Source organism: Hipposideros armiger, unplaced genomic scaffold (assembly GCF_001890085.2).
Source record: "Hipposideros armiger isolate ML-2016 unplaced genomic scaffold, ASM189008v1 scaffold_216, whole genome shotgun sequence".
Classification (NCBI taxonomy): Eukaryota; Metazoa; Chordata; class Mammalia; order Chiroptera; family Hipposideridae; genus Hipposideros; species Hipposideros armiger.
In genome coordinates, this window is record NW_017731566.1 from 1,187,417 (window position 1) to 1,211,440 (window position 24,024).

Below are 24,024 nucleotides of genomic sequence, written 5' to 3' on the forward strand. Positions count from 1 at the left end.
AGAACAAACTGATGGTTGCCAGGTGGGAGGGGGATTGAAGGGTTGGGTGAAAAAGGTGAAGGGATTAAGAAGTACAAATTGGTACTTACAAAATAGTCACTACATCTTACAAAATAGATGTAAAGTATACTATGGGGAATATAGTCAATAATATTGTAATAACTGTGTATGGTATCAGGTGGGTATTAGACTTATCGAGGGGATCATTTCATATATTATATAAATGTCTAACCATTATTCTGTATACCCGAAACTAATATAATATTGAATGTCAACTATAATTGAAAAATAAAAAAAGAAAATGTGTGTGTACAATCAGATGACTTTGTCATGAAAATTTTATGCATTTCTGTAGTGGAGAGGTAGTGACCACCTTGCTAAATAAAATAATGGAACCTGCTAGATGTGTGGGAAGCCTTAGAGTGGCCAGTTTCCTATGACTCCAGTTTCCATTTCTCCAGAGAAAATTCTTTCTTCAACATCAGAAAGAGCCTTTTAAATTAAGGTACTTCGGAAAAGAGAAAAACAAAACCTTCAGACAGTCCGCCGTTCCCTGTCACTGGAAGGAAGCTGACAGGGCTCATTTTCAGGAGGCGGGACACAGCCTCAACTCCGTCCCATTCCAGAAGGTCAGACACGCATCACAGTCCATGGCCTAATGCCACCTTCTGCCTCTGCAAGGCAGAATGTTTACCAAACTGGTCCGTTTTTTAAAAGAAGTTATACTTTTAGTCCAAAATCTAAATGTGAACTCAAGGGGTTTTGTTTAGTTATCATCATTCCCAAGTATATAGAGGGTGCCAAAAAAATGTATACACATTTTAAGAAAGGAAAACTGTATTAAAATTGTAATACTCAATGTATACCGATAACAAAAGATGAATATAAGTCGCTTTTGACTTCTGCAATTACAAGAGGTGCTCAAAGTGGTTCTGATCAGCGTCCAGACACTTCTGATTACGGTGAACAACTGCTTGAGCAACGTTGACCAAAGTGTCCACTTGTGTACATTTTTTGGCACCCCCTGTATTTGTCTGTTTAATGCTGGATTTCACATCTGGGAGCCACGAGTGGTCAGCATGTGGGCAGATGTGTTAACACAGTATGGGACCTTCCTGAAATAGTCCGTCTTTGAAATAACATGTTAACAGAAGCCTAAGCCATGAACCCGCCCTCGTTGCTAACAAACAGGGTGGGCCTCTACCATTTAAGCACTGCCTCGTGGCCTCCACTCAGCTAAAAGTTTGAACTAGATGACACAGCAACCCTGAGAAGTAGGTATTATTATCCCATTTCCCAGATGAAGAAACCAAGGCTCAAAGAGGTGAAGGTCACACAGCTAGTAAGTGGCACAGGGAGAACTTACACCAGGCTGCCCAACTCTAAAGGCTGTCTTCCCAGTGTCAGGGCTGGGACGTCTCCGGGGTGTTCTTCATCCTATAAACAGCAGCTCACTTTTAGCCAAGGCAGACTCAGAGGGCAGAACTCAGTCTTTAAGGAGCTCTCTGATGCTTTGTGCACTTACATTGGTGCCTTTATTTGCACAACTCCCACCAATTAAATAAGTAGAATTAAAAAAGAAATGATAAGTTTATACTCAACCTTGTATCATAATCCTTTCAAATATTCAGGAAATATGGCTGATTGGGATGAATAATTCAGATGTAGGAATCTTCCTTAAAAAAAAAAAAGATTCTGTTTCTGAATCATTATGCTAATTCAATATAGTTATTTTCTAAGCAGATGAAACGTCTTTCTCTCAACTCTTTTTCCCAGCAATATATATTTGAGAAGGAAAAATAAAGAATTGTATATAAAGAGTAATCGTTGCCTAATCTTTACCAAAAAGTATTTGGAACAAAAAAATGTCTCAGACTCAGTTTTCAAGAGATTTTCAAAATGAATCAACGCAAACCTGTGTCACAGAAATGTCCTTTCTGATTAAAGCTGAGCGTATAAATAAATTGCTATTTCTCCTTTCATTCTCTCTCTTGTTAAGAACTGGGCCTCAGCCCTAACCAAAAAGCTGTCCTTAAAAGTTGTGTATTTTTTCTTCTTTCTTTTCCAACAGGGGACTTATTACTTTTGAAAATAAAACCTATGTCTTGGAACCAATGAAAAATGTAACCAACAGATACAAACTCTTCCCGGCGGATACCCTGAAGGGCATCTGGGGACCGTGCGGAGCACATCACAACGCCTCCGGCCTCACTGCAGACAGCAGGCTCCCACCAGCCTCCCGGACGCGGGTGACAAGGGTAGGCGGGAAGCCCAATGTCGTGTTTCTGGGGACCTGGGGGTCTAGCTCGGGACACCCAGTGCTAGACACCTGGAGACATTTTTCCATCCGGATGTTGTGCCTGAGGATGGGGTCACCCAGTGTGTCTGGAGGTGGTTGTTGTCATGTGGGCAGAGCATAACCAAACACTGAAGCCCCCATCCTTGAATTGCAAATGTTGGCCTCAGACTTATTAACCTATGCTGGGTAAAGGCGGGCTCAGAGGTCGACAGACATCAGCGTTGGTTCTGTCTTCAGTGAGAACCAACAGTGGGCCTTGACCCGCCATAAACAAGGTGAGAATGGACCCTGACCTGCTCTCAGGCAGCTCTCCTTCTACAGGAGGAAAAGGACAATATGGAGGCTTCTTCATGGAGAGCCTGCTCTCCAGTCAGGGTCTTCCCTGATCGGCAGTACATTCCCAGCCTCCGTCCACATGCCTGTCTGTGCAGAGGTGGACTGAGTCCTTCCGTGCGGCGTGGCCTAGGCACATTGCTTTCCCCAGTCGCTGCAGCAGCTGCCATCCTGCTCACCTCCTGGGACCATCCAAGCGGTCCGTGTTTCTGGCCGTCTACCCCTGGGTCTACCTTTCTGCTGTGTTACTGGAAAGAGGAACTGTCTCATGGAGTCTGGGCTACAGATCTCCCTCCTGCCAAGTGGACAAAAACACCACCGGGCACCCCACGGTGCAGCACTGTGAACCCCCTTCCCCATGCTGCCTGACCCTTTTACGTCATTCATGTGGGTTCCACAGGCCACAGTGCAACACCCGTAAAAAGGAGTAAGGGCAGCCATTGCCCATGTTTGTCTGGAGGCCCAGAATTTAAATGAGTACAACCGGATAGGAAATTACCAACAGCTTCCTGATTTTTCATCTCTGGCTGTCCCGTTGCCCTGTTGACAAGCTATCCGGAATTCGTGGATATGATGTCACTTGTACTTACACTTTACAGAACAGGAACACATTTTTCAAGGTTCCACTTAACACGTTCTGTCTTACCTGACTTTCATTTGAGTCTTCTGCTGCCTAACAGTCAACATTTCATAAATATTATTCCTCTTGGCTCATTCCTAATCAATTTTCCTCAGTTCACACTATAAACCTTACCCTACATGATGTCTCATTCTTAAAATTTCCCTTGTACCTACGGGTAGCGTGTGTTCTCCGCACCTGCAGTTTCAGGACTTTTCATTGTAATTCTACATTCATTCTTTCCGTCCTGGTGTTCTGCCTGTGTCCCCTAACTCCCTCTGTTAATAGGCTCCCAAGATTTTCTATGGCAGATACTCAGAACCATTTTTCTTTTTCTTCCCCGTCACACAGGAGGGGAGGATCACTCCCTCAGGGACTGTCCTTCACCTTGACATGGACACTCAGTGTGGGGGTGGGGAGCTGCCCTACCTCCTCCCCACCCCCACCTTAGAGTGACAGACTTAAGAGCTGGAGTCGCAAAGACCAGCCTCCATGGTCCCAGGACGTGGTCCTTTTTCCCTTCGAACACTCTTGCCTTTGATTTCAGACCTGGAGGAGATGTGATGAGGCTGTCGCTTGCACAGCCATAAACAAGTCGAACATGTGCATGTCGTTTTCCAGGTGTTTTGCGTTGAGCACCTTGTTGAATAGGCACCATCCACATTATGAGATTTATACCTTGACGGTTAAAACGACACTCAGCTATGTTTGGCATTTCATGTAGAAGTGTGTGCTTGGGCCATACTTGCCAGCCATGTTTTAATTCTTCCACGAAACCTCCAACTCTCTGGAACCATGATTGGCACTGTGATTTCCAGTCTTTTTGATTTGTAGAGAAGTGTGGAAAACCTGAACACAAAGGCTGTGTTGTTAATAACACATACTGAAGTGCAAATGAACCTTTACATTGAAAACGGAAGGCGTCCAGGGCAATTCAACTCCATTCTCAGTAATTCTCTCTAGAAATAGTTGTAGTTGTTTTTAGGGAGGAGAAAAAATGTCCTTGACTTAAAGTACGATGATATAATGAAAACGATACAAAAAAATAATTTTCTAATAAGTAGAATGCGCGGGCAGTAGGATTATGTCTCAGGTAATTTGGGGCAGCACCTGTGGTCAAGTTCTCGGCTGCTTCCCTGCTTCACTCGCATTGCCTTTATTTTCTGCTCAGAAATCAGTGTAACTGCAGCTAACTAACCTCGTTGGTGCAGCAACTGCGTTTGCTGTTTCCCAGCATTTTCCTGCTCTTACTAAATGACTGTTGCAAAATTTGGTTTGCAGGCTGAGCTTTTTCTGCAGACATTTGCATTTTTCCTCACGGAGCAGCGGGAATAAATCTGCACTCAGGGTGTGCGCTGGCTATAATATAACTGGAGCTATTGTTTGTCATTTTTACAAGGCTTTCCATTCGATTTTAGCAGGAACCCAAGTTGCTCCTGGAAGGGAGCCCGCAGTCAGATAGCTCCATAACCAGCTGTCTTCCTCTGCAGGTTTGTAAGTCCGGCCTGAAGAGCCCTGGCCACTGAGCTGTCCTGCCCCGTAACCCTCCCCTCTCCATCAGCTATGCATTCAAGAATGCAAGCGAATTCTGACATTGGCCTGTGCCAGCTTCAAGGAAGGCAGAGGCTCCAGGAGCCTGCTACTGGAGAAAATCTCGTAACACATCCCAAAGGGAAATGCAAATTATGTTTGAATTGCCCTTTCTTTAAGGATTATCCATGCTGTTTTTCCCCTCTGTTAGTAGGGATCATTGTAAGTCAAATGCAAAAGCTGAAGCCTTTGTCTAGAAAGCAATGTTTGCTTTGGCTGCTGAATGTAAGCCGGACAGCAGGTCAGGCTGACACTGTGGTGTCCCCTCCAGCTGTTCAGAAATGGAACCATGTTGTCGCTTCTGAATTTCTAGATAGCCTATTGTCTTTGTTTAATAGAAGCCACGGTGTTGGCGGTGATAGAAGTAGCAGGGATAGGGATAGATATTAAATGTAGAGCCTAATCACGGTTGAATATCAGGAACTGGCCAGCACTATTGGAAAGCACATTAATTAGAGCAGGCATGTTGACCCTAGCATAACGGCCCTCACTTCCGTACCTCTGAGAGGCCACACCGAGCTCTTCTGCTGCCCTGGTTGTTCTGGAAGCTGGTGGTGGAGAATGGCCAGCAGCAAGCCTGCTTCCTTGGCCCTGGGCTCAGCATCTATCAGTGTGCGCTGAGCTTCCAAAATCTGCAGGTGCAGATTCCTATTGAGTCTTGAATCAATTAAAGCTCTGGATAAATCAGTAATGGATCTCACTTGTTCCGCTGGTTTTTTGGACTCAATTTCAGTACTTGCCTATTAACGTTCAGTTCGTCAGGTTCAACCCGTTCTTCCAGCCTATTGTCTCTTGCTGGTTAGGCCTGCAGCCTCTCTCTCTATATATGGAAGCCCAGCCCCAGAGGCCGCATCCCACACAGATATGGTCAGTCGGCTTCGTCCCCACACAAGACATTGGAAAGGATGGTGCGACGACCTTTCACAGTGGGAAGCGCAGCTCAGCGTATAAATATTCATAAAGTGGCCTTACAGTCAAGTCATGGAGCCTTGCCTGAGTCAACAACAGGCGTTCCTTAGTCAGAAGAAGATAAACCAAACTTTTGATTCCTTGAATTTGCTTCTTGTACCACCTGTGGAAACGCTGGCCTTTGCTGTTGTTCCATTGCCGCTGTTCTTTTGTTGTTTGGTGGTGTCACACCCAGCTTCTGCCGCTGTTCTTCCATCTACTGAAAACACTGTTCCCGCCACATTTTCCACACATACCTGCCGCTCATCCTCAGGTCTCAGCTAACTTAGTCCCTGCCTTTCTTGATCCAAATTGCAAATTTATTTCCTTTGCGGCGCTTTTCACAGCCTGGGCTTGATTTTTGTTACACCTTTATTGTCACCCTTCTCCCCTCTCCTAGAATGTGAGCTTCATGAGGGCAGCACCTTGACTTCCTGTTCACCCCTCCATCCCCAGCACCCAGCACCGTACCTAGCATAGATATTTCCCAGGAGATATCTGTGGGGTGAGTGAATGATAGGCAAACAGCCTGACCCATAGGAAGAGAGCGTCACAACGAGAGCTTATTGTCACCCTGATCTCAGCAGCACTTTTCTAACTTGAGTTAGGTTAAGCTCCTCATTGCAGCACGTTTGGGGGACATTCTATCTCCGGGAACTTGGCTGTTTCGAAGTATGGCTTCGAGAGACCCAGGAGCTGCTTCCCTGTTGAGCAAGACTCAAGGAATGCCTCGGTCTCCATCTTGGAGCAGAGACCACCGGGCCATTCTCAGAGGCTTCTGTTTCTATCTGTTTGGGGAAAGGTTTTTGTTTATAGCCCCCAAAATGAAAATGTAATCAAGCAACCAGTTTCAAGTGTTGCTCTGCATATCGAAAGTTTTAAATACGATTTGTTTTCTTAACTGGACAGCCCAAATAGGTCTAAATCATGTGGAGGTAATTTAAGCCTTTCTGTGTGTGCAGCTGATGGAATGAACCTTCGTGGACATGAGCCGGCCACTCCCCCCATGGCTTTTTATTATTATGTGGTTAGCTTCTCTCTGCGCTTGCAGTTCTCTGAATTCATGAGAAAATTTGGACTCATCTGAAAACTGCCGACGCAGGAAAATTGTGCTCATGTGTTTGTTTTCATTATCTGGAATTGTGTATTTTCTAAATGATGATCCAAGGCCACTTGGAAATGGCCCCTCATTATTTACTTCACCCCTTCGCAGCCTAAAAGTGTCAACGTCTAAACGAGCAGGGCCCTTTCTTGAGTTTTTCAATGGGAGATTATTTTTGTCATGTACAGAGCTCTAGTTTCTTCTGTGTAATTAGCTGAATCTGTTAACGGTTAATCAGGGAATCATGGGGGTGGAAAAAAGAGACTTCTGCTTCTTTCACACCTCAGTAAGGAGAAGGCGTAACATCCTCACACTTTGGGAAGGTGTCTCATTTTGTGTAGACCAGTGGATACCACTGGGGCCAATGTTTTCTCCTTTATAGGTACACAGTTATCACCATAAAACACACCTACAACATACAGTGACAAAGCTTGACTTTTTTTTTCTTGTAACGTTGTAAAAGTATGAGAAATTACACTTTTCATGGTGCTTTATTTTTTTCTTCATCCGATTTCTTTAGGGATCCCTAAATTTCATGAATCAGCCCAGCTGGGTGGTGACGGGAAACTCTGCTTATGATACAAACTTTTCCTTGTAAAAATCTGTTCGGAAGATCCTGCGCTGATGGGGATTTATTTTGTAAAAGATGTTTCCCTCAGGATTATGTGACTAGAAAGCTGATTCAAGGCATGCCTGGGCCATTTTTGCTTTTGTCTGAAAGCAGGGTTAGAACATGCGAGTTTTCAACGGTGAGCCTAGTGTGGAGTTAACTCATAAACCAGTAATATCAGTCAGAAGGACCAGGCCAGTTCAGCCCCATTTCCTCCAACTGCATTTTATTGCAGAAACAGAAGGCTTTGTTTTTTGTTTTTAATGTTTGCTTTCTGAGACCACCCTCCATGAATTGCTCTTTTTCTCCTAAAAGTGCCTTTGGGATTCTCCCAGTAATTCATGGAAGAGTGTGAATGTTTTTTGAGGGAATTCGATTAAAACATAACCCACTTCTGAGGCTGCCGTTCTGAGAGAGGCCATTCATATTTGTGCTGTCTGGGTCCTCTCCATCCCACCCCCTTGACATATAATTTCCACATTCTTCTCCACTGTTTCACCCTTACCAAATCCCTTTCTCCAGTGGCACATTTTAGCCTTTTTTTTCTCCCCCTTGACAGTTTCTTTCTGTTCTCTTTCTTTTTGTTCCTTTCTCATTTTTTTCTGGACACCTCTTTCTCACAGGGCTGTGTTCCCCGTATATCAGCCTGGCGGTTCCCTGCTCTCCAGAACACCCATCTTCCATTGCTTCTGTCTAGATCTTTAAATGATCAGTCATAAGAAATAAGCTCGCTGGCTCAGATGACTTCATGTTCTCCCCGCCCCCCCCCCCCCCCCGCCGAAGGATTACATAATTTCTGCTCAAATTATTCTCCATTTTTCTCAACTCACAAAACTGAACCATAAAGACAAAGAGAACACACATGGAACCCTGAATTTCATCATTTTCTGTAGTGATCCTCAGATGTGTGCATACAGCCCAAAATGAACGGCCATTGACCGGCTTCTGTGTGAGAGGGCTTTGGTTTGCTCGTTGATGCGCATGTCTGCACGTGCTCGTGCCGACCCTACAGTCATCCAGCAGAAAGGCTAGACTCCTTGGCAAGGATTTCCCAGATGGAGATGGAAACTGGTTACTCATGCTGAGAAGGTTCTACAGAGATTGTTGGGGTTGGAGGTGAACTTTTAGATGGAAGGGAGATGTGGGAGCCGGTGATGGTGAGGTTAGAGTCTCCCCTTAGTTAAAGTGCTTGGGTCCAAAGATGTTGACAGTGTCCTGGGAGCCCCAGCAGGCGTTAAGGGAAGTTAAATCCATGTTTCCTTTTGGCAGCATAAACGGGAGACGCTCAAGATGACCAAGTACGTAGAACTGGTTATTGTAGCAGACAACCGAGAGGTAAGTGCTTCTGGAAATTTCTCAATAGTTAGTTTTAGAAAAAAAAAGGAAAAAGAAAATGTTTAGCAAGTTATTATTTGCTTTAATTAACTTAGTTTTCTATAAGTCCTTCAAATTATTGTGAACAACCCATGGAAAAAGTGATTTTCTGATATTATAAAGTATAAAATATTAAAAATGTTCCTGATATTACAAAATATCAGAAAAAAACTGAGTAGCTCTGTAGCTAAGCTCTTCAGACACGGAAAATTAGTTGAGGGACATGGCAGATGGCTTTAGAATGTATTCTAAAACGTTTGGGAGAAAAGTTTAGTTTAAAAAAATGGCCAATATGTCCTCAACCCAAATGAATGAATGAGTGAAAGCTGTAAAGACACAGCAGAAAAATCCTACCTTCTGAAATAGGGCTGATGTTAGGTTAGTTTTTTCTTTTAATCAATTTTTAATTAGCAGTTTGGGGATTATCTTCTCTGAACTCATTTCTTGCCTCTTCTACGTATTATGAATTAGGTGACATTTTCTCATAGACAGCACATATAAATGAAACAGGCTTGACAATTTCTCAGAAAACTGTTCCCATTCTGGAAGGTCAAATTAGAGGGGAGGAGAGGGAAATTATTAACTTTTTATCCACTTTCCTCTGTATTGTTTGACTTGTTGCCATGAGCATCTATTACTTTTACTATTTAATTTTAAAAAACAAATATAAAGGAAATTTCTGAGGAAGTTAAAATCAAGTTGATGACATGAAAAATGGCTTTGGACTCTCTTCTAGTTGTCTGTTTTCTCTTTGCCAAAACATGTCACTGCCTCTATCATTTATGAGGCTGGAAAAATCGCAGAAGTTACTGTCTTATGAGCACTTGGCTTGGGCGAATTTCAGGGAGTTTCAGAAAGTCCCCGGATTGGGGAATTACCGAGCAGGATGGGAGCTCATTTCAGCATAAACCAGGGAAGGCTTGGGTGGTTTGCAAAGCCCAAGACTTCACATTTCCAGGGGCTGGGAAGACAAGGTTTGATTGATATTCTTGCTGTTATTAATGCTGACATTTAAAATTATTAAGTTTCAGAGGCAAGGAAAAGATCTGGAAAAAGTTAAGCAGCGATTAATAGAGATCGCTAATCACGTTGACAAGGTAAGTTCTTTTTCGGGTAATTAAATCACTCAAATCATGTAAATGTTAGGAAATGAGGTGGAGGAGATGAAGCACACCTCATCTGACTGAGCAGGGAGAGGGGGATCTGCCTCTGGGCTCCCCTCCTCTGAGCACAGACTTTCAGGGCCTGGAGCAGCTACAGGAGGTGACAGCCCATACTGACCAGACTACAGTGGCCTTAGGAAACAGCTCCTCCACTCCCTGCTGGCCAGACAAGAGTCCCAGTCTGAGGGGATCTCAGACCCCCAGTTCCATGCAGAACCCCGAGAGGGTGCCTCTGACCCTTTTAAAAGCTCCCTAGTAGATCTCTTCCCAGGTTTCCTGGGCTGATCTCACTGCCCCTGCAAACCTTCCCCATCTGCCCAGCTCTGTGCCAGCGTGGCCCTGAGGGTGTGCGCTCATTTATAAGGGACACACGCTGGACACAGAAATGGCCTTTTGGCCTAGTCAGCTGGTGGAAAATCCCTCACAAAGAAAATCTCTCAGGAGGTGGGGAGCTCACCTTTGACCAAGGTGACGTCAGAGCTGGAAGAGACCCTGGGCATCTGAGCTGACCTGGGGGTATTTGCTCAGCACCACCCCTTCCACCCCCTGTTCCCAGGGAGATGGTGGAACTGTCTACACCACCTGCCCTTCAGAAACACACCCTGCAGGGAAGCACGGGCATCGAGCTGTTGGATGCTGATGCTCTCAGCCAACAACGGAGCCGCTCACACGTTCGCAGTCCTTGCTGCCTGGGTGTCTGGGTGGAGCCTGGACAGCAGGATGCCCCAGGTGGTTCTCACATGCACCATGGCTGGCCCCCGCTGACCTAACGCAACCACAACTGTAATTCTCAGCAGTTGCCTGTCTCCTGCCTGTGAAGACAGCTGAGTGGGAAGAGGGGCCGGGCTCACTGCTGAGCCTTTCACAGCCAGGATCCTCTGAAATGTTCACATTTTACACATAGCAGTTTGAGGGTGCCTCGTGGTAGCTGTGTTTTCATACAATCATATATGTGAAGGGTGTTTTCAAAGTTTTCAGAAAAACGAAGGCAAAGGCCCTTCTAGCAATTCAGCTCCATTCTACAAGGCCTGGTGGGCCACACCAAGCACTGTGCATTGAGAATTCAGAAAGCATCAGACATGGTCTTGTTAGACCCTGAAAGTAAAAGGAAACCATGAATGACATTAAACCGAGACCGGTCCTTGCTGAAATCCATTTTAAGAGGATGTGTTTGGTTTTCCATGTTTGTATTTCTTTACATCTCATTCTATATTATATTTTGCTTCAGTCTGCAAAACTCAAAATGAGCAATTGGGATTCGCTGATAACTTGCACTGGTAATTAAAAAGCTATATACCTCAGCAAAGCCCTAACGGGCTCGATGGAGTTGGCTACTGTGGCAGAGCTTTAATTTCCAGTGGGGAGAGAGCTGAATTGCTCTAGAAGTTTCAATATTTCACTCTGCAAGTGTCTTGATCCAAAAAAACAATGACTGTCCCAACATCCTCATTTGCAAAAATCTTGGCTTTGCTTGGCCATTCTAAATCAATAACTGCTTGGCTGGCTGTGTTGGCTTGAAAGGAAGTGGGAGAAAGATATCCCAGGCTGGAAAACTGAGAAGTGATTTAGTGACAAAGGTGACATTCTTAAGACCATGAAATTCCCCTGTCAGTACAACACAAAAAGCATGCCTGATGCTTACTTATATTTGTAGGCAAACCCTTCACACAGGAACTAAGAGACATTCCCCCAGATCCTGATTAAATCGCAGTGTGGGAGCAGTGGTGAGGCGGGGGGGTGGGGGGGGCTGCCAAATGAAGTGATTGTCAGAACTTTGCCTCTTTAACCTTTCTCCTCCAATCTTCCTACTTCTTATTCATTAAGAAGTTCGCGCCAGCTGCAAATTCTTTAAGGCTGAGGCTCTGTGACCCTACTTTTCAAAGGATTCTACTGTGCATTTAATGCATTTAATTTCTGCAGGTCTTTTTCCTCTTGTGTGAGTCTTCTTCCCTACTCTCCCAAGCTAGTTGCCTGAAGGATGCAAGTTCCCATGCTGGACCCTAGGAGACTGTCCTTTAGCTCTACCCATTTTTTTGCAGATCCACTTCTTCCAGAAAGCTTTCCTTGAGCCCTCGAGGACAGCACCCCCTGAACTTCCGGTTTGCACCCTTTCTTGGCAGCTCGCTCTATTGGAGTCACTGCAATCATGACCAATGTTCCATGCCTGGCACTTCCTGCTGGCCTCTGAGAATTTGGGAGCCAAGGGCAAGGGTGTCCTAACCGTTGCTCTTTGTGCCAGTGCCAAGCCTAGCACACAACAAGAGCCAAGCAAATATTTGTTGCTGCTGTATTAGTGGGTGAATCCATTCAGCTGGTCTCGGACCATGTCCACATACATTCCAGGATTCATAGACCCGGCATGCAGCTGCCAAGCTCCAGTTGAGCTTCTTCTCTGGACCTGGGGTCACCGTGGGTCATCTTGGGACAGCAGCTGAGCACTCGCACAAGGGTGGCTATGCTAGTGGTTTAAAACCTAGGCACCAGAATCAGCCTGCCAACGTTCAAACCCCAGCCATGCCAGCCATGCCTTGAATGGTTACTTAGTCCTTCCATGTCTCAACATCCTTGACTATAAAATGGGAATAATAATGGTTCTCAACTCTTGGAGTTATTGTGAAGACTAATAGAGCTATGGCATGGAAAGCACTTCGCCCTGTTCTCGGATGTAGTACATGCTAGTAAGTGGTAGCTGTGGCGACTGTTAATAGGAAGAACCATAGGAAGCCCTCGGCTGTCCTGGGGAGATTTGCAGCAGGCAGTAAAGGGATTGTGTATGAAAATGCGATGTGAGTTCAGCATATGTGGCATGGCTTTGGAGAGGAGGGCCTACATGTTATAGACTTCTACACATGAAACCCACTCTAAGGATGTGATTTGAGAGAGCTAATGGATGGAAATGGCCACCCATCATTATTATGAAAAGCTCCTTGGTTAGTAAGCACCAAAGCTCCCCTCAGGAACGATGACAATTAGTCCTTTATAGACCTTGGTTACTACTTCCATACAACACTTGTCAGAGGCAAACAGTGTCCCCTTCACAGATGGCAACCCTGAAGCCCACACAGGCTGTCTGACCTGAGGGTGTCGTGTCGTTTAGCAAGCTGATGTGGACATCAGCACGGGATCTCCTAGTCTCTGCCTGCTGATCACTGTTCTCACTGTTCCCTTTGTATGGAATACAGCTGAAGGTGTCATCTCTCCATCAAAGGGCAGCAGCTGGACATGTGCGTTCAGGGGTCCAGAGGGGTCTAGGAACTCAGTTTTGCCTAGGAAGCCTCGGCTTGGAGTTTTCAAGTAGATACCATAGGCCAAGCAATTCTTGGTTAAAAACAAGCTGTTGGGTAGTACTTTGGCCCTATAATTGTCTCATTAACTATGAATGTAACGCCCATAATTTTTATCTGCTTGGAGCCAAGTTGGACTGCCGCAGTCAGTTTATATTCTGTGATATAGTTTGTGCTCCAGTCGTATTCTTCCGCTAACCGAATGCTCACCAGATGACTGTGAGGAGATGAGCAGGGAAAAGATGAGTCTGCCTTCCATTGGTCAGAACCCAGGGGGAGATGCTCAACTTTGGGGAGTGTATTGCGCTTTAGCTCATTGCCTCGGAATGGGCCTAACTATCCAATGTGCAGCTTCTGTGAGCTTCGTGACTTGTTGGCCCAGATGCATCTAGTAACTGAGAACAGGACCTGCTCCCACCTGGAGCTTGACTTTGGTAGCTCTCACATCGTTGTCCTTGGCTACCTGGACTGTCAGTAGATGAGGGGCTTTCTCACTGTGCACTGCCTCACGTCACAGGCATTGAATGATTTGATAACCAGCCAGGTGATGATCCTATGTTCTCACCCCCTGGGCCTTGAGCACAAAGCCATCTCCCTGTGTACGGGATGCACTTGGGGGCAGCAAGTTGGGTGGAAGCAATGGGTAGTCCTAACCTCTTCCCCTGACCACTCATCCAGCCCCAGTAAGCTTGTCTGGGACAAAACTACCCCTTCATCCATTCAAGAGTTGCCCTACCTACCTTTGACTCAGGACGACCTGCTTACAGGGAAAGGGCTATAGGTTGAAGTCATGAATACGTAAAGATGGGGGACAGGAAGGCAATGAGAAGATGTGCTTTGAGAGGTGTACCTAAAGCTTTATTTCACAAGCCAGTAAAAAAGGGGCTTCATTTTCTTTCTAAGATTTTATTGGGGAATTGGGGAAGGGGTACAGCCAAGTCGTTGTCCTTCAATCTTAGTTGTGGAGGGCGCAGCTAGCTCAGCTCCAAGTCCAGTCACCATCCGGCTGCCCATTGGCAGTTTGCAGCCACTCAGCTCAAGGTGCCGTGTTTAATCTTAGTTGCGGGTGGGCGTAGCCCACCATCCCATGTGGGAGTCGAATGGGAAACCTTGTTAGGAGCACGTGCTCTCACCAGCTGAGCCGTCCTGCCACCTGTTAGCAGCTCAGCAGCAGCTTAGCTTGGGTGCAGCTCACTGGCCCATGTGGGAATTGAACCGGTGACCCTGTTGCTCAGAGCTCAAGCTCTTAACCAACTGAGCCACTGGGCCCACCCAAAAAGGGGTTTGTTTATAATAGATCCTTCCCATGATGCCATTGGTGAGTCAGCTTCTGGCTGTGAGAAGAATGGTCATTACAGTTCCTGAAGAAGGGTTCTGTTTATGCCTTTATTATTCGGAAAGCTATTGATGCACTCATTTAATTAAAACCTTCTAGACTGATTATAGGTGACAGAAAAGGATAGTGTCAGCCAAAGCTTAGTCTTTGCTGAAAAATTAATACAGATTCATTTTCAGGAACTTATAGGTGGAACATTTTGCTTAAAGTGAACAAAGCGCCGTCCTTGGCAGAGTGTCTGAAAACCCTCACTCACTCATTGTCTTTCCTGCAGTAGCTATTAGCTGGCAGCCTTTAGCTGTAATATAACTACATGAGCTATAACCCACATCTAGATGCACATTTGAAATCACCAACGAATCATTTGAAATGTGAGCTTCCATACAAATAAGGGCAGACATCAAAAGGCCAATAACTTGAGCATCTAATTGGTCAACAAGATTTGAGAACCCAGGTAACACATCATTTTGCATCAGTCACTGTGAATATTTCTTAAATTCTAACGCCACAGGAATAAGGAACACGGCATTATTTTTCTCACCCAAGTCTATTAAGTTCAAAGCGGGCACATCTGTTCTGCTCTGCATTTTAAGTTCTCGTGAGTGTGATCCCCCAAGGATGCCTGTCTTCATCAGTTTTACAGACCACTGAACATCCGAATAGTGTTGGTCGGCGTGGAGGTGTGGAATGACATCGACAAATGCTCTATCAGCCAGGACCCATTCACAACCCTCCATGAGTTTCTGGACTGGAGAAAGATGAAGCTTCTACCTCGCAAATCCCATGACAACGCACAGCTTATCAGGTAGGGCATTCGTTGTCTCTCCTTCACTTCAGCACACCCAGTCTCCTCTTAGGTCCACCTACACAGCCCCTAGAAGGCACACCGATTTATACAAGCGGGGTTCTCAGCCCTCATCAGTGGGGCAGAGGCCATGCTGACCAGAATTTGGGGTCTGTTGCGAAAGTCTCTCTTTGGACAGCCTGGGAAGTCTATTCCTCTGGATGATGTCTGCTTTCCTTCTCCTGTCACCTGAACATTTACCTTTGTGCAGCATTTTCTCATCTTCGTCTTGATGTAAAGTTGTCCAGAGCAGGCTACTTTTTTAAAGCTCATTTTCTTTCTTTACTAGGGAAAAATGTTTATGCTAGATCTGAAGACAGTACACCAGGGTGATTACGGTCAGATGTTTGGGGAAAGATAATCTTTTTCCCTCCTCGTGTTTCACCGTGATTCTTTGATTGTCTAGATCAGAGAATGCCAGCAGTATAGCACATTAACCTTGTGTTCTGTCTTTCAATCAATTTGTATTGAGCACCAGTTGGGAACCAAACATGTTTTAGGAGCTTTGAACACAATGATGTCCAACACCGTGGGCCTCCCACTGTCAGGGTCTCCAGTCTGATGGGAGAAGGCAGCAATAAATAAGGAAATTTTAGAGAGCGATAAGTGTGTGAAATAATAAATGAGGAAAGCACAGCTGTAATATATATGGTACAATGGTAAGATATTACAGGCGCCTTTATATTTAAAAGAAAAAAAAAACACTCTTATAATCTAAATCAGTATGAAGCACATTTTTCCCAAAGTGACAAACTTTTAATTCAAATCCTTAAACAGCTTATGTCATTATTCTTTTGTTCTTATGTAGCTCATATCATTGAATTAAAAGATTTGGAATCAGAGACACTTTTCTTTAGCAAATTAGATCTCATTTACGGAACATTTGTGGAAAGCAAACAACCAATCCTACCCTATCCTCCCTTTGGAAAATGCCTACATCTGAACTGAGGCTGGTGGCATCCCCTGACCATTTACTTTGGCCATTTTCACACAGTTTTTCTTTTTTCCTGCCTTGAATATTTGTGGTTGCCTCATATTTTATGCATTGATTAATCCTGAACTACTAAAAGTAGAATCAGAGTGTTTTGTTTTGATTTTTTTTCCCAAATGGGAGTCTGTCCAACTTGAACATCTGGAAATAAATTAGCCTCTTATATAACCTTATTATTTATTTATATACATGTTTAATCTATAGTCTATATGGTCTACATAGATGCCAATGTAAAAGCTATACTCCCTACTATTCTACATAAGAATGTAATGGGTTGGATGAATGGATGGTTGGGTGGATGGATGGATGGATACATATATACATACACAGAGATGAGGTTTTATATGTACTTACTCTCTTTTATCCAAGCGACCACTGCCAAAACACTGAACTTGTCAAGTAATACATGTAAAATCTATGTATGTACATAGCCAAGGTAACATGGGTAAGTCATTTGTTTTCCTTAAAGGAGATTCAACAAACCCAGTGTTTGTTTGTTTGTGTTTAACTGCTCTGTATACATGTTTTATTTATTTATTTATTTATTTATTTATTTATTTATTTATTTATTTTAAAGATTTTTATTAAAAATATAGCTTACATACTATATTATATTAGCTTCAGGGATACACCATAGTTATTCAACATTTATATATCTAAAGAAGTGGATCACCGGGCCGGCCGAGTGGCGCGATGGTTAGGAACTCGCTTGGGATGCCGGAGGGCCCCGGTTCGGATCCCACATATGAGGGCCAGTGACACTGCCCTCCACAGCTAAGATGCTGAACAACAGCTCAACCTGGAGCTGGGCTGCCGTGAGTCCCCGGCGACGGCGTGGGCTGCAGCCCCTGTGGCAGTGGGTTGCCATGGGCTACCGTGTGTAGCCAACAGCCAGCGTGAGCAGCCAGCAGCCGCCGTGAGCGGCCGTCCAGAAGCCGGCGACTGATCTGCCTCACCAGGGAAGAGCGCAATGATGGTGCCAACTTGGGCCAGTGAAGCAACATCATCCACAACTAGACTGAAGAACAAAACGACAGCAACTTGTCTGTTTCCCTTCCCCTAATTCCCCAGCACTGTTCCCATCCCCCCAATTCCCCAATAAAAATCTTTAAAAAAAAAAAAAAGTGGATCACCATGTAAGTCCACCAACCACCTGACACTGTACCACGCTATCACAATATTATTGACCATATTCCCTGTGCTGTACATTACATCCCCATAATTTATCTATTTTATACCTGAAAACTTGGGCCTCTGATTGCACTTCACCTTTCCCCCCCTTTTTAAATTTTTCAATTACAGTTGAAATTCAATGTTATTTTATATTCATCTCAAGTGTACAGCATAGTGGTTAGACATTTATATAAGTTAAGAAGTGATCCCCCCGACTAGCCTAGCACCCACCTGGCACTTTGCATAGTTATTACCATATCATTGACTATGCTTTACTTTACATCCCCATGACTATTTTGTAACTACCAATTTGTATTTCTTAATCCCTTCACCTTTTTCACCCTGCCCCCGACCCCCTCCCATCTATCACCCCAACAAATCTAGTACCCATCTGACACCATACATAGTCATTACAATATTATTGACTATAATCTTTATGCTGTACCCTACGTCCCCATGATGACTGTGTAACAACCAATTTGTCCTTCGTAATCCAGTGTTTAATGTTTCATGCATGAGATTGGCATTAATAGCACATGCATTAAGCAGGCATCGATGTCATTAGACTCATTGATCAAGAGTCCATATGAAGGAAAGCTGCACTGGGCCGCAAGACCCCTTTCCAGGAGCTTTTTCACAGGGTGCTGAGGCTTTGTGGGTACTTAGTTCTTCTACACCGACTCCCAAGGATCGGCCTTGTTTCTGCCGCGTTCCCTTTTGCAGGCTACTTAGCAGGGTGCTGTGGAACAGTTCGGGCTTCCATCCTAACTGTCGTGTTACACAGGAAAGCAAAATCCAGCTACAACAGAAAATCTAGTGAGCCATCGAATGCATTTCATTTAACTGACAGTGATTCTCTGTGGCTCGTCTCAGCCCTTCCATCAGTAGACATCGTTTAAAAGGAGCAGCTCCCCGCAGTCCATTAGGAAATAGGCAGAATACAATGTATACATACAGAGAGTCATGAATGGTGGTTGTCCAAATCTTGAAAACAAAAATCTGAAAGGATTACGGGACCATGATGCAACTGGAAAATAAACTGTAAAAGATCTAAAGATAGAATCACCTGTCAAGTTACCTTCCTGAAGCCGTTCTCATTTTTGCGTAGGGTTTTGCAGCTCCTGTGGGAATGTCCAACCGAATTTCAAATATTAGAAAATGTCTTTATTCTATAGTACTTTAAGGAAGTCCTTTCTTTTATTTTCTAGTGGAGTTTATTTCCAAGGGACCACCATCGGCATGGCGCCGATCATGAGCATGTGCACGGCGGAACAGTCCGGAGGAATCGTCATGGTAAGTGAGCCAGGAGCACCAGGAAGCTGACACCAATGGCTGCATCGATCCCCTGACGAGTTCCCTGGAAATCTCTATTTTCATCAGACTTTGTGACATGAGGTTCTTTTCATTAATACGCTTTAGATTTGATTCTACCTTCTAGGCCTATTTATGGTCTTCCATGTCCCACAGCATTGTGGAGACTGTTTACAAAACACATCAAGTTGCATACAGGGAAGGTAGGTACATAAAAATAGCCCAGGCTGAACCAGCCTTCCCCTTTTACTGAGAAAAAGCTTCCGCTGGGGTTTTGGTCACAGCATTCCAACCCAGGAATTCCCTCCCAGCACTGGGGTCAGCCAGGGCACTGGGGTTGCCCCATCACTCAGCTTCTTGGATGGACTGGGGTCTCACCAAACATTACTGTGAGAACGGTTTTCTGATGGTTCTGCCTCTAGGCCCAATAGCCAAAAGTCTGAGGTTTTTAACTATTTACCACTGCAAATGCTTGACATACCTCCTAGCCAGTGTCCAATTTGTCTGTATAATAACCTTATTCTTGGAAGGCAGAGACCTAGGTTTATTGCTTTACAAGGATCGTTTTGTCATATATGGGCTGTATGTGTTTGTCAAAGGAAGTAAAATGGGGAGAATATTTGAGACTTGTTTCTTATGAATTTAAGAGGGAGGCCGCTTTGCTAGGCTGCCCAAAGGGGACTCCCGCCCCACTCCATCAGGTAATTAAAGAAAAGGTTTTCACCCCGTGCTGGTGGCTGTCCCTGCTCTGAAAATGTAGTGTCCCCTTTGCCCCAGCCCTTAGACAGGGAGTATCCCCAGAGGCCATTCCACCACCTCCACTAAACAAATGGAACCTTGCCCTTCCAAGAAACCATGAATTCCTCCACATTTCTCAAACAGAACGCTTGTGAATATTCCATGGTATTAAAGGGGGGAAGGAGTAATATTCTGCTGACTGTTACTTTCTCCCCACATACTGCCCAACCCAGCCTTCTTAGTGAATATACGCGGGGGATGTTTTCCTCTTCTCTGGGCAGTGTTGGTAATTCATGTAAACGTGCACCAATGGACAGGCTGTTTGGAGGGCTTGCACCCACTCATTAAATATCGGGCTCGAATGGACGACCCTCTGGTTTTTCTGCAACCTGGAAGCCCTGTTGTGAGAGCTCCACCATGGAAGCCATTGGAAAGTTTGGTTTTTGTTGGTGCCAGGTTAATTTCAAGTCAGATCCCAACTGTGTTTTTCCAGAGCAGCCTGTAAAGTTTTAAGAGGGAATCATTTTCTGTTTCATGGTTCCATGGTCAGCTGCTACTGACTTTGCCACTTAAACTTGGCATAAATATTTTTTAGAGCTGAAACTGAATTCCTCATAAGCATGGCAGGTTCTGCCACTGTGTGGTGCTTAAACATTTTTATAATCAATCCAATCATAGTAAGTGGCTTTCTTGAGTTCAAATCCCTGATTCTGTTTCCAGACAAGCCTTTTATCAAGATGCCTTCTTTGAAGGCATACAAGGACACCAAAGTTTTTTGTTTTGTTTTGTTTTTTATGGATGAAAATGAATGTGGGAAATAAAAGCAAGTATGTGGAGTGCAGTAAGAATCAAATCAAGGCCAAAGTCAGTCAACAGGAAATACGTTTATCGAACTGGGCAGCAGTTAAGACCACCCTTAGACATATTCCTTATTTTCTCCGCATACAAGAGAAGCATCAAGTAGGATGAAGAGGCCACAACTCCTTTAATTTCTATGAAAGACTCAAAACAAGGAAGATTAATATCTTGATCAGATCTAAAACTTCTAGACCAACTTTCTCCTAGTGTGTCTCTCAAGTTAAGTTCACGGGTCTTATAAGTGGCCATGCCTCATTCAAAACTTAGAGATCTGAGAGGAAGGAACTCATAGAACAAGGAAGCAGGACTCTTAATCCGATTGAAAATTTGAGTTCTGGTAGTTTCTCCATTTTTTTCAAAATAGAGCAAATCATGAATTTTGATAACTTAAAAGCCATGCTTTTGTATTGCACTGGACTAAAAGACACTCTTCGTTTGGGGATAATGCCATGAATAAAGAAGTAGTTTTTGTTTTTTTTCTTAGTACAGATGTAAACTGTTTATCAGAATCCTTAATAATCACCTATATGTGAAAGAAAGTAAAACAATTTGGCAATTAAAACCAAAACCACGATATTCAGTGATACACAAGAATCAGAGGTCAGTTTTGAAGGATGAATTCCTTGAATTTTGAGCCAGAGGATGTGAAATTCAGCCCTTCGTGCTCTGGGCTTGACTATATTCCTTTCGCCAACGTGTGTTATTCTTGAGAACTGATTTCCTGAAACATATTTGTGAAGCTTCCTACAACAGGAAACTGTAAAACCCAAACAAAGTCATTTATTAGGAATTTCATCTATTCTAAGAATAACTCGGGTCCTGGACGTGCCATCCTTTTCTTAGACAAAGGACTAGTGAGAGAGGCAGATGCAGCTGGAACTACTAACGCACCTATAAGATCTTAAACCGACAAAAACATCTTGATCACAAGGTCCCACGGAGACTCTTTCAGGAATGATACTTTCTCTAAAACACAGTATCGCTGTTTCCTGGAACCTCTTGGAAACTTCTTATCTCATTCCTAAGTAACACAAAGCAGGATTCAAATGAGGTACCTTCATTACTCTGAGGTGCACAGGTCTTTTCTGAAACACCATTCATGGGCATGAGCTCTACAAATCATATTCACTAATTAACTAATTTTGGTTTGTTAAATTGAAATAGCAATATATTTTTCGTTACTTCTAATAACTATTTAGCCAAGCCATCCATGCACTCCACTGAGTTCAGCTAGCCACGCAAAGCTTGCTGAGTGCAGAAACTGTCCCCTTCAAAACCCAAGCAAAAGGTTGCCTGAACCCCAACAGCCAAAGTCAGAGCAGCAGGACGCCTCCATCTATTCCTGAAGTCTACCTGACAGGACGGAGGGCCAGCGAGAAGTGAGGACCTACTGGATTACATTTTTAATTCAACGAGTCTTCAAAGGGATTGCTCAGCATGGTTGGCATTTTTGTAAATTGTTGGGAATTTGCTAAGTATCCTTCTCTATCAAGTAGACAGGAAGATGCTTACTCAGTAACGACTGCTCAGATCTTACTTAGGATGTCACAAAGTATGCTTCCCCTTACCAACTTGATGTCAGCAACATTGCAGTCACAGTAAGATGATACTTTTGTTCCCCATGAAGGAATGAGACTTTCTTCCTATGATGTAGCACAACTTTTCGCTTCATTCAGTCGAAGGGTATTTTCCGGGGGACTATAGGAAGTGGGCTAGAGAAAGATGCCTTGATTATCTCATGTAAAGACATAAGACTACATGAGCTATTCCTTCCTCAGCAAAAGGGACCCCAAGCTGGTTTAATAAAACATGTCAAATATTTTTTTTCTAAATTTGAAGGAAATAATGGGGCTTTCTATTGGCTCTTCGTTCTAGGGGAATGGGTTCAGTCAAATGTGGAAGAAAGCTAAATGTCTGGGAAGTGGGGGAACCGGGAAATAAGGCCAAGGAGATGTGACCTGTACGTCTGTGCTCTTGTGTTCTCTTGGAGGACCATTCAGACAGCCCCCTTGGCGCGGCTGTGACCCTGGCACATGAGCTGGGCCACAATTTCGGGATGAACCACGACACGCTGGAGAGGGGCTGTAGCTGCAAAATGGCTGCCGATAAAGGAGGCTGCATCATGAACCCTTCAACCGGGCAAGTACCAGTGCTTCCAGCTGCTTTTAGAGTTGGGCTGCGACTTGAAATGTGTATTGGGAAACAGCTAAGCAGAAAGCTCCCTGGTTTTCTGGCCAGGGTACCCATGGGAGCTGCCAGAAAGACATTCCTTCCCAAGTAGCAGGAATGGTGCTCCTCTGAGAGCGTCACAGGCAACCAGATTCCAATGCCACATGGTGAGAGGGCAGACCTCTCCCCTGAGAAGTGGTGGGGCGAGTGCTGCCTTTGTTTGGAAGTCACACATTTTCCTCCAGCCCCGGCACACAGCTCCAGGGCTCCAGCCTTCTGAATGCCTGGTAAACCCACTGGGCAAGGTGAGCGAGGTGACATGGGTCCGTGTCCTTCAGGGCGTGCTAAGGAAGAGGTGCTTCTGCCCTCAGGGTTGGCCCTCGGCTGTATTTGAAGTGCATTCGTAGCTTGGGGATTTATAATGTTCCCATCTCTGCTGCCATATCACCTTATCTGGTCTTAGAGGTTAAATGAAGTGACTTTTCTGTTTCAGCAAATTATGTGGTTCCACCTCATTCAATGCCTTTCTGGAACTCTTGACTTGGTTCACCCAGAAAAAATGGAACACAGTTTCGTTATCAAGGGTTCAAATGAGGTGGAAATAGATGCGACTCTGAGTGATTACCAACACTGATGTGTTCTTCCACCTCAAAGGGCCCATCCCAAGCTAGAATGTCAGATGTTCATTCATAAGGGAAAACATCCACTTGGTCAAGGCCGCCATCTCTAAATTCCTGGGAATCATCCCAGCACATATCTTCATGGCCCTTCCCAGGCCGAGGCTGCTCTCAGGGTTTGCTGACAGAGACCAGTGGGAGCAAGAAGCAAGTGCTGACTGGCAGCCGGAGGACTGGCCTCCATGAAGACAGTCATGGTGTGAGGGGGGACCCCTGCGAGGAGGTCTGAAATTCCCAGAAAGGGGATGAGTTGTTATGGAATGTGGTTATGCTTTTGTAAGCGATAGCCTTGTGGGCCTCCTGCCCAAAGGCTTGTAGGGCATCAGGGTGCCCCTAAAACAGAGACTGGCGGAACTGCATGTCTCACATCATGGGTGTTATCATGTCACGTGTGCTGTGGACGAGGCTTCTTATTCCAGCAAGGTCCAGCTTCTTCTGTCCCTCACTACCCTCAGCACAAAGCCGTCGAGGCGTGTCTTTTGCTCCTGCTTCTGTCTTAAGCACAATTCAAGGGAGTCACCAAGACCTAGTAGCTCCACTGTTGCTCTCTAACCCTGTGATGACCTGGGCCTTCCCTCTTTCCTTCCTTCCTTCCTTCCTACCTT

The 24,024-nt window shown here is 44.7% G+C and overlaps 1 protein-coding gene across 1 annotated transcript in view; it reads left to right on the forward strand.

Annotated features, from left to right (window-relative positions):
• The window catches only part of ADAM12 (ADAM metallopeptidase domain 12), a 309,331-nt gene that overhangs the window by 215,570 nt on the left and 69,737 nt on the right, over positions 1-24,024 (forward strand). The window contains exons 6-11 of the mRNA XM_019654224.1: positions 2,072-2,258; positions 8,771-8,836; positions 9,901-9,972; positions 15,294-15,463; positions 18,875-18,959; positions 22,564-22,712. Of these exons, the coding sequence (XP_019509769.1) occupies positions 2,072-2,258; positions 8,771-8,836; positions 9,901-9,972; positions 15,294-15,463; positions 18,875-18,959; positions 22,564-22,712 (729 nt within the window). The remainder of the gene's footprint in view (positions 1-2,071; positions 2,259-8,770; positions 8,837-9,900; positions 9,973-15,293; positions 15,464-18,874; positions 18,960-22,563; positions 22,713-24,024) is intronic.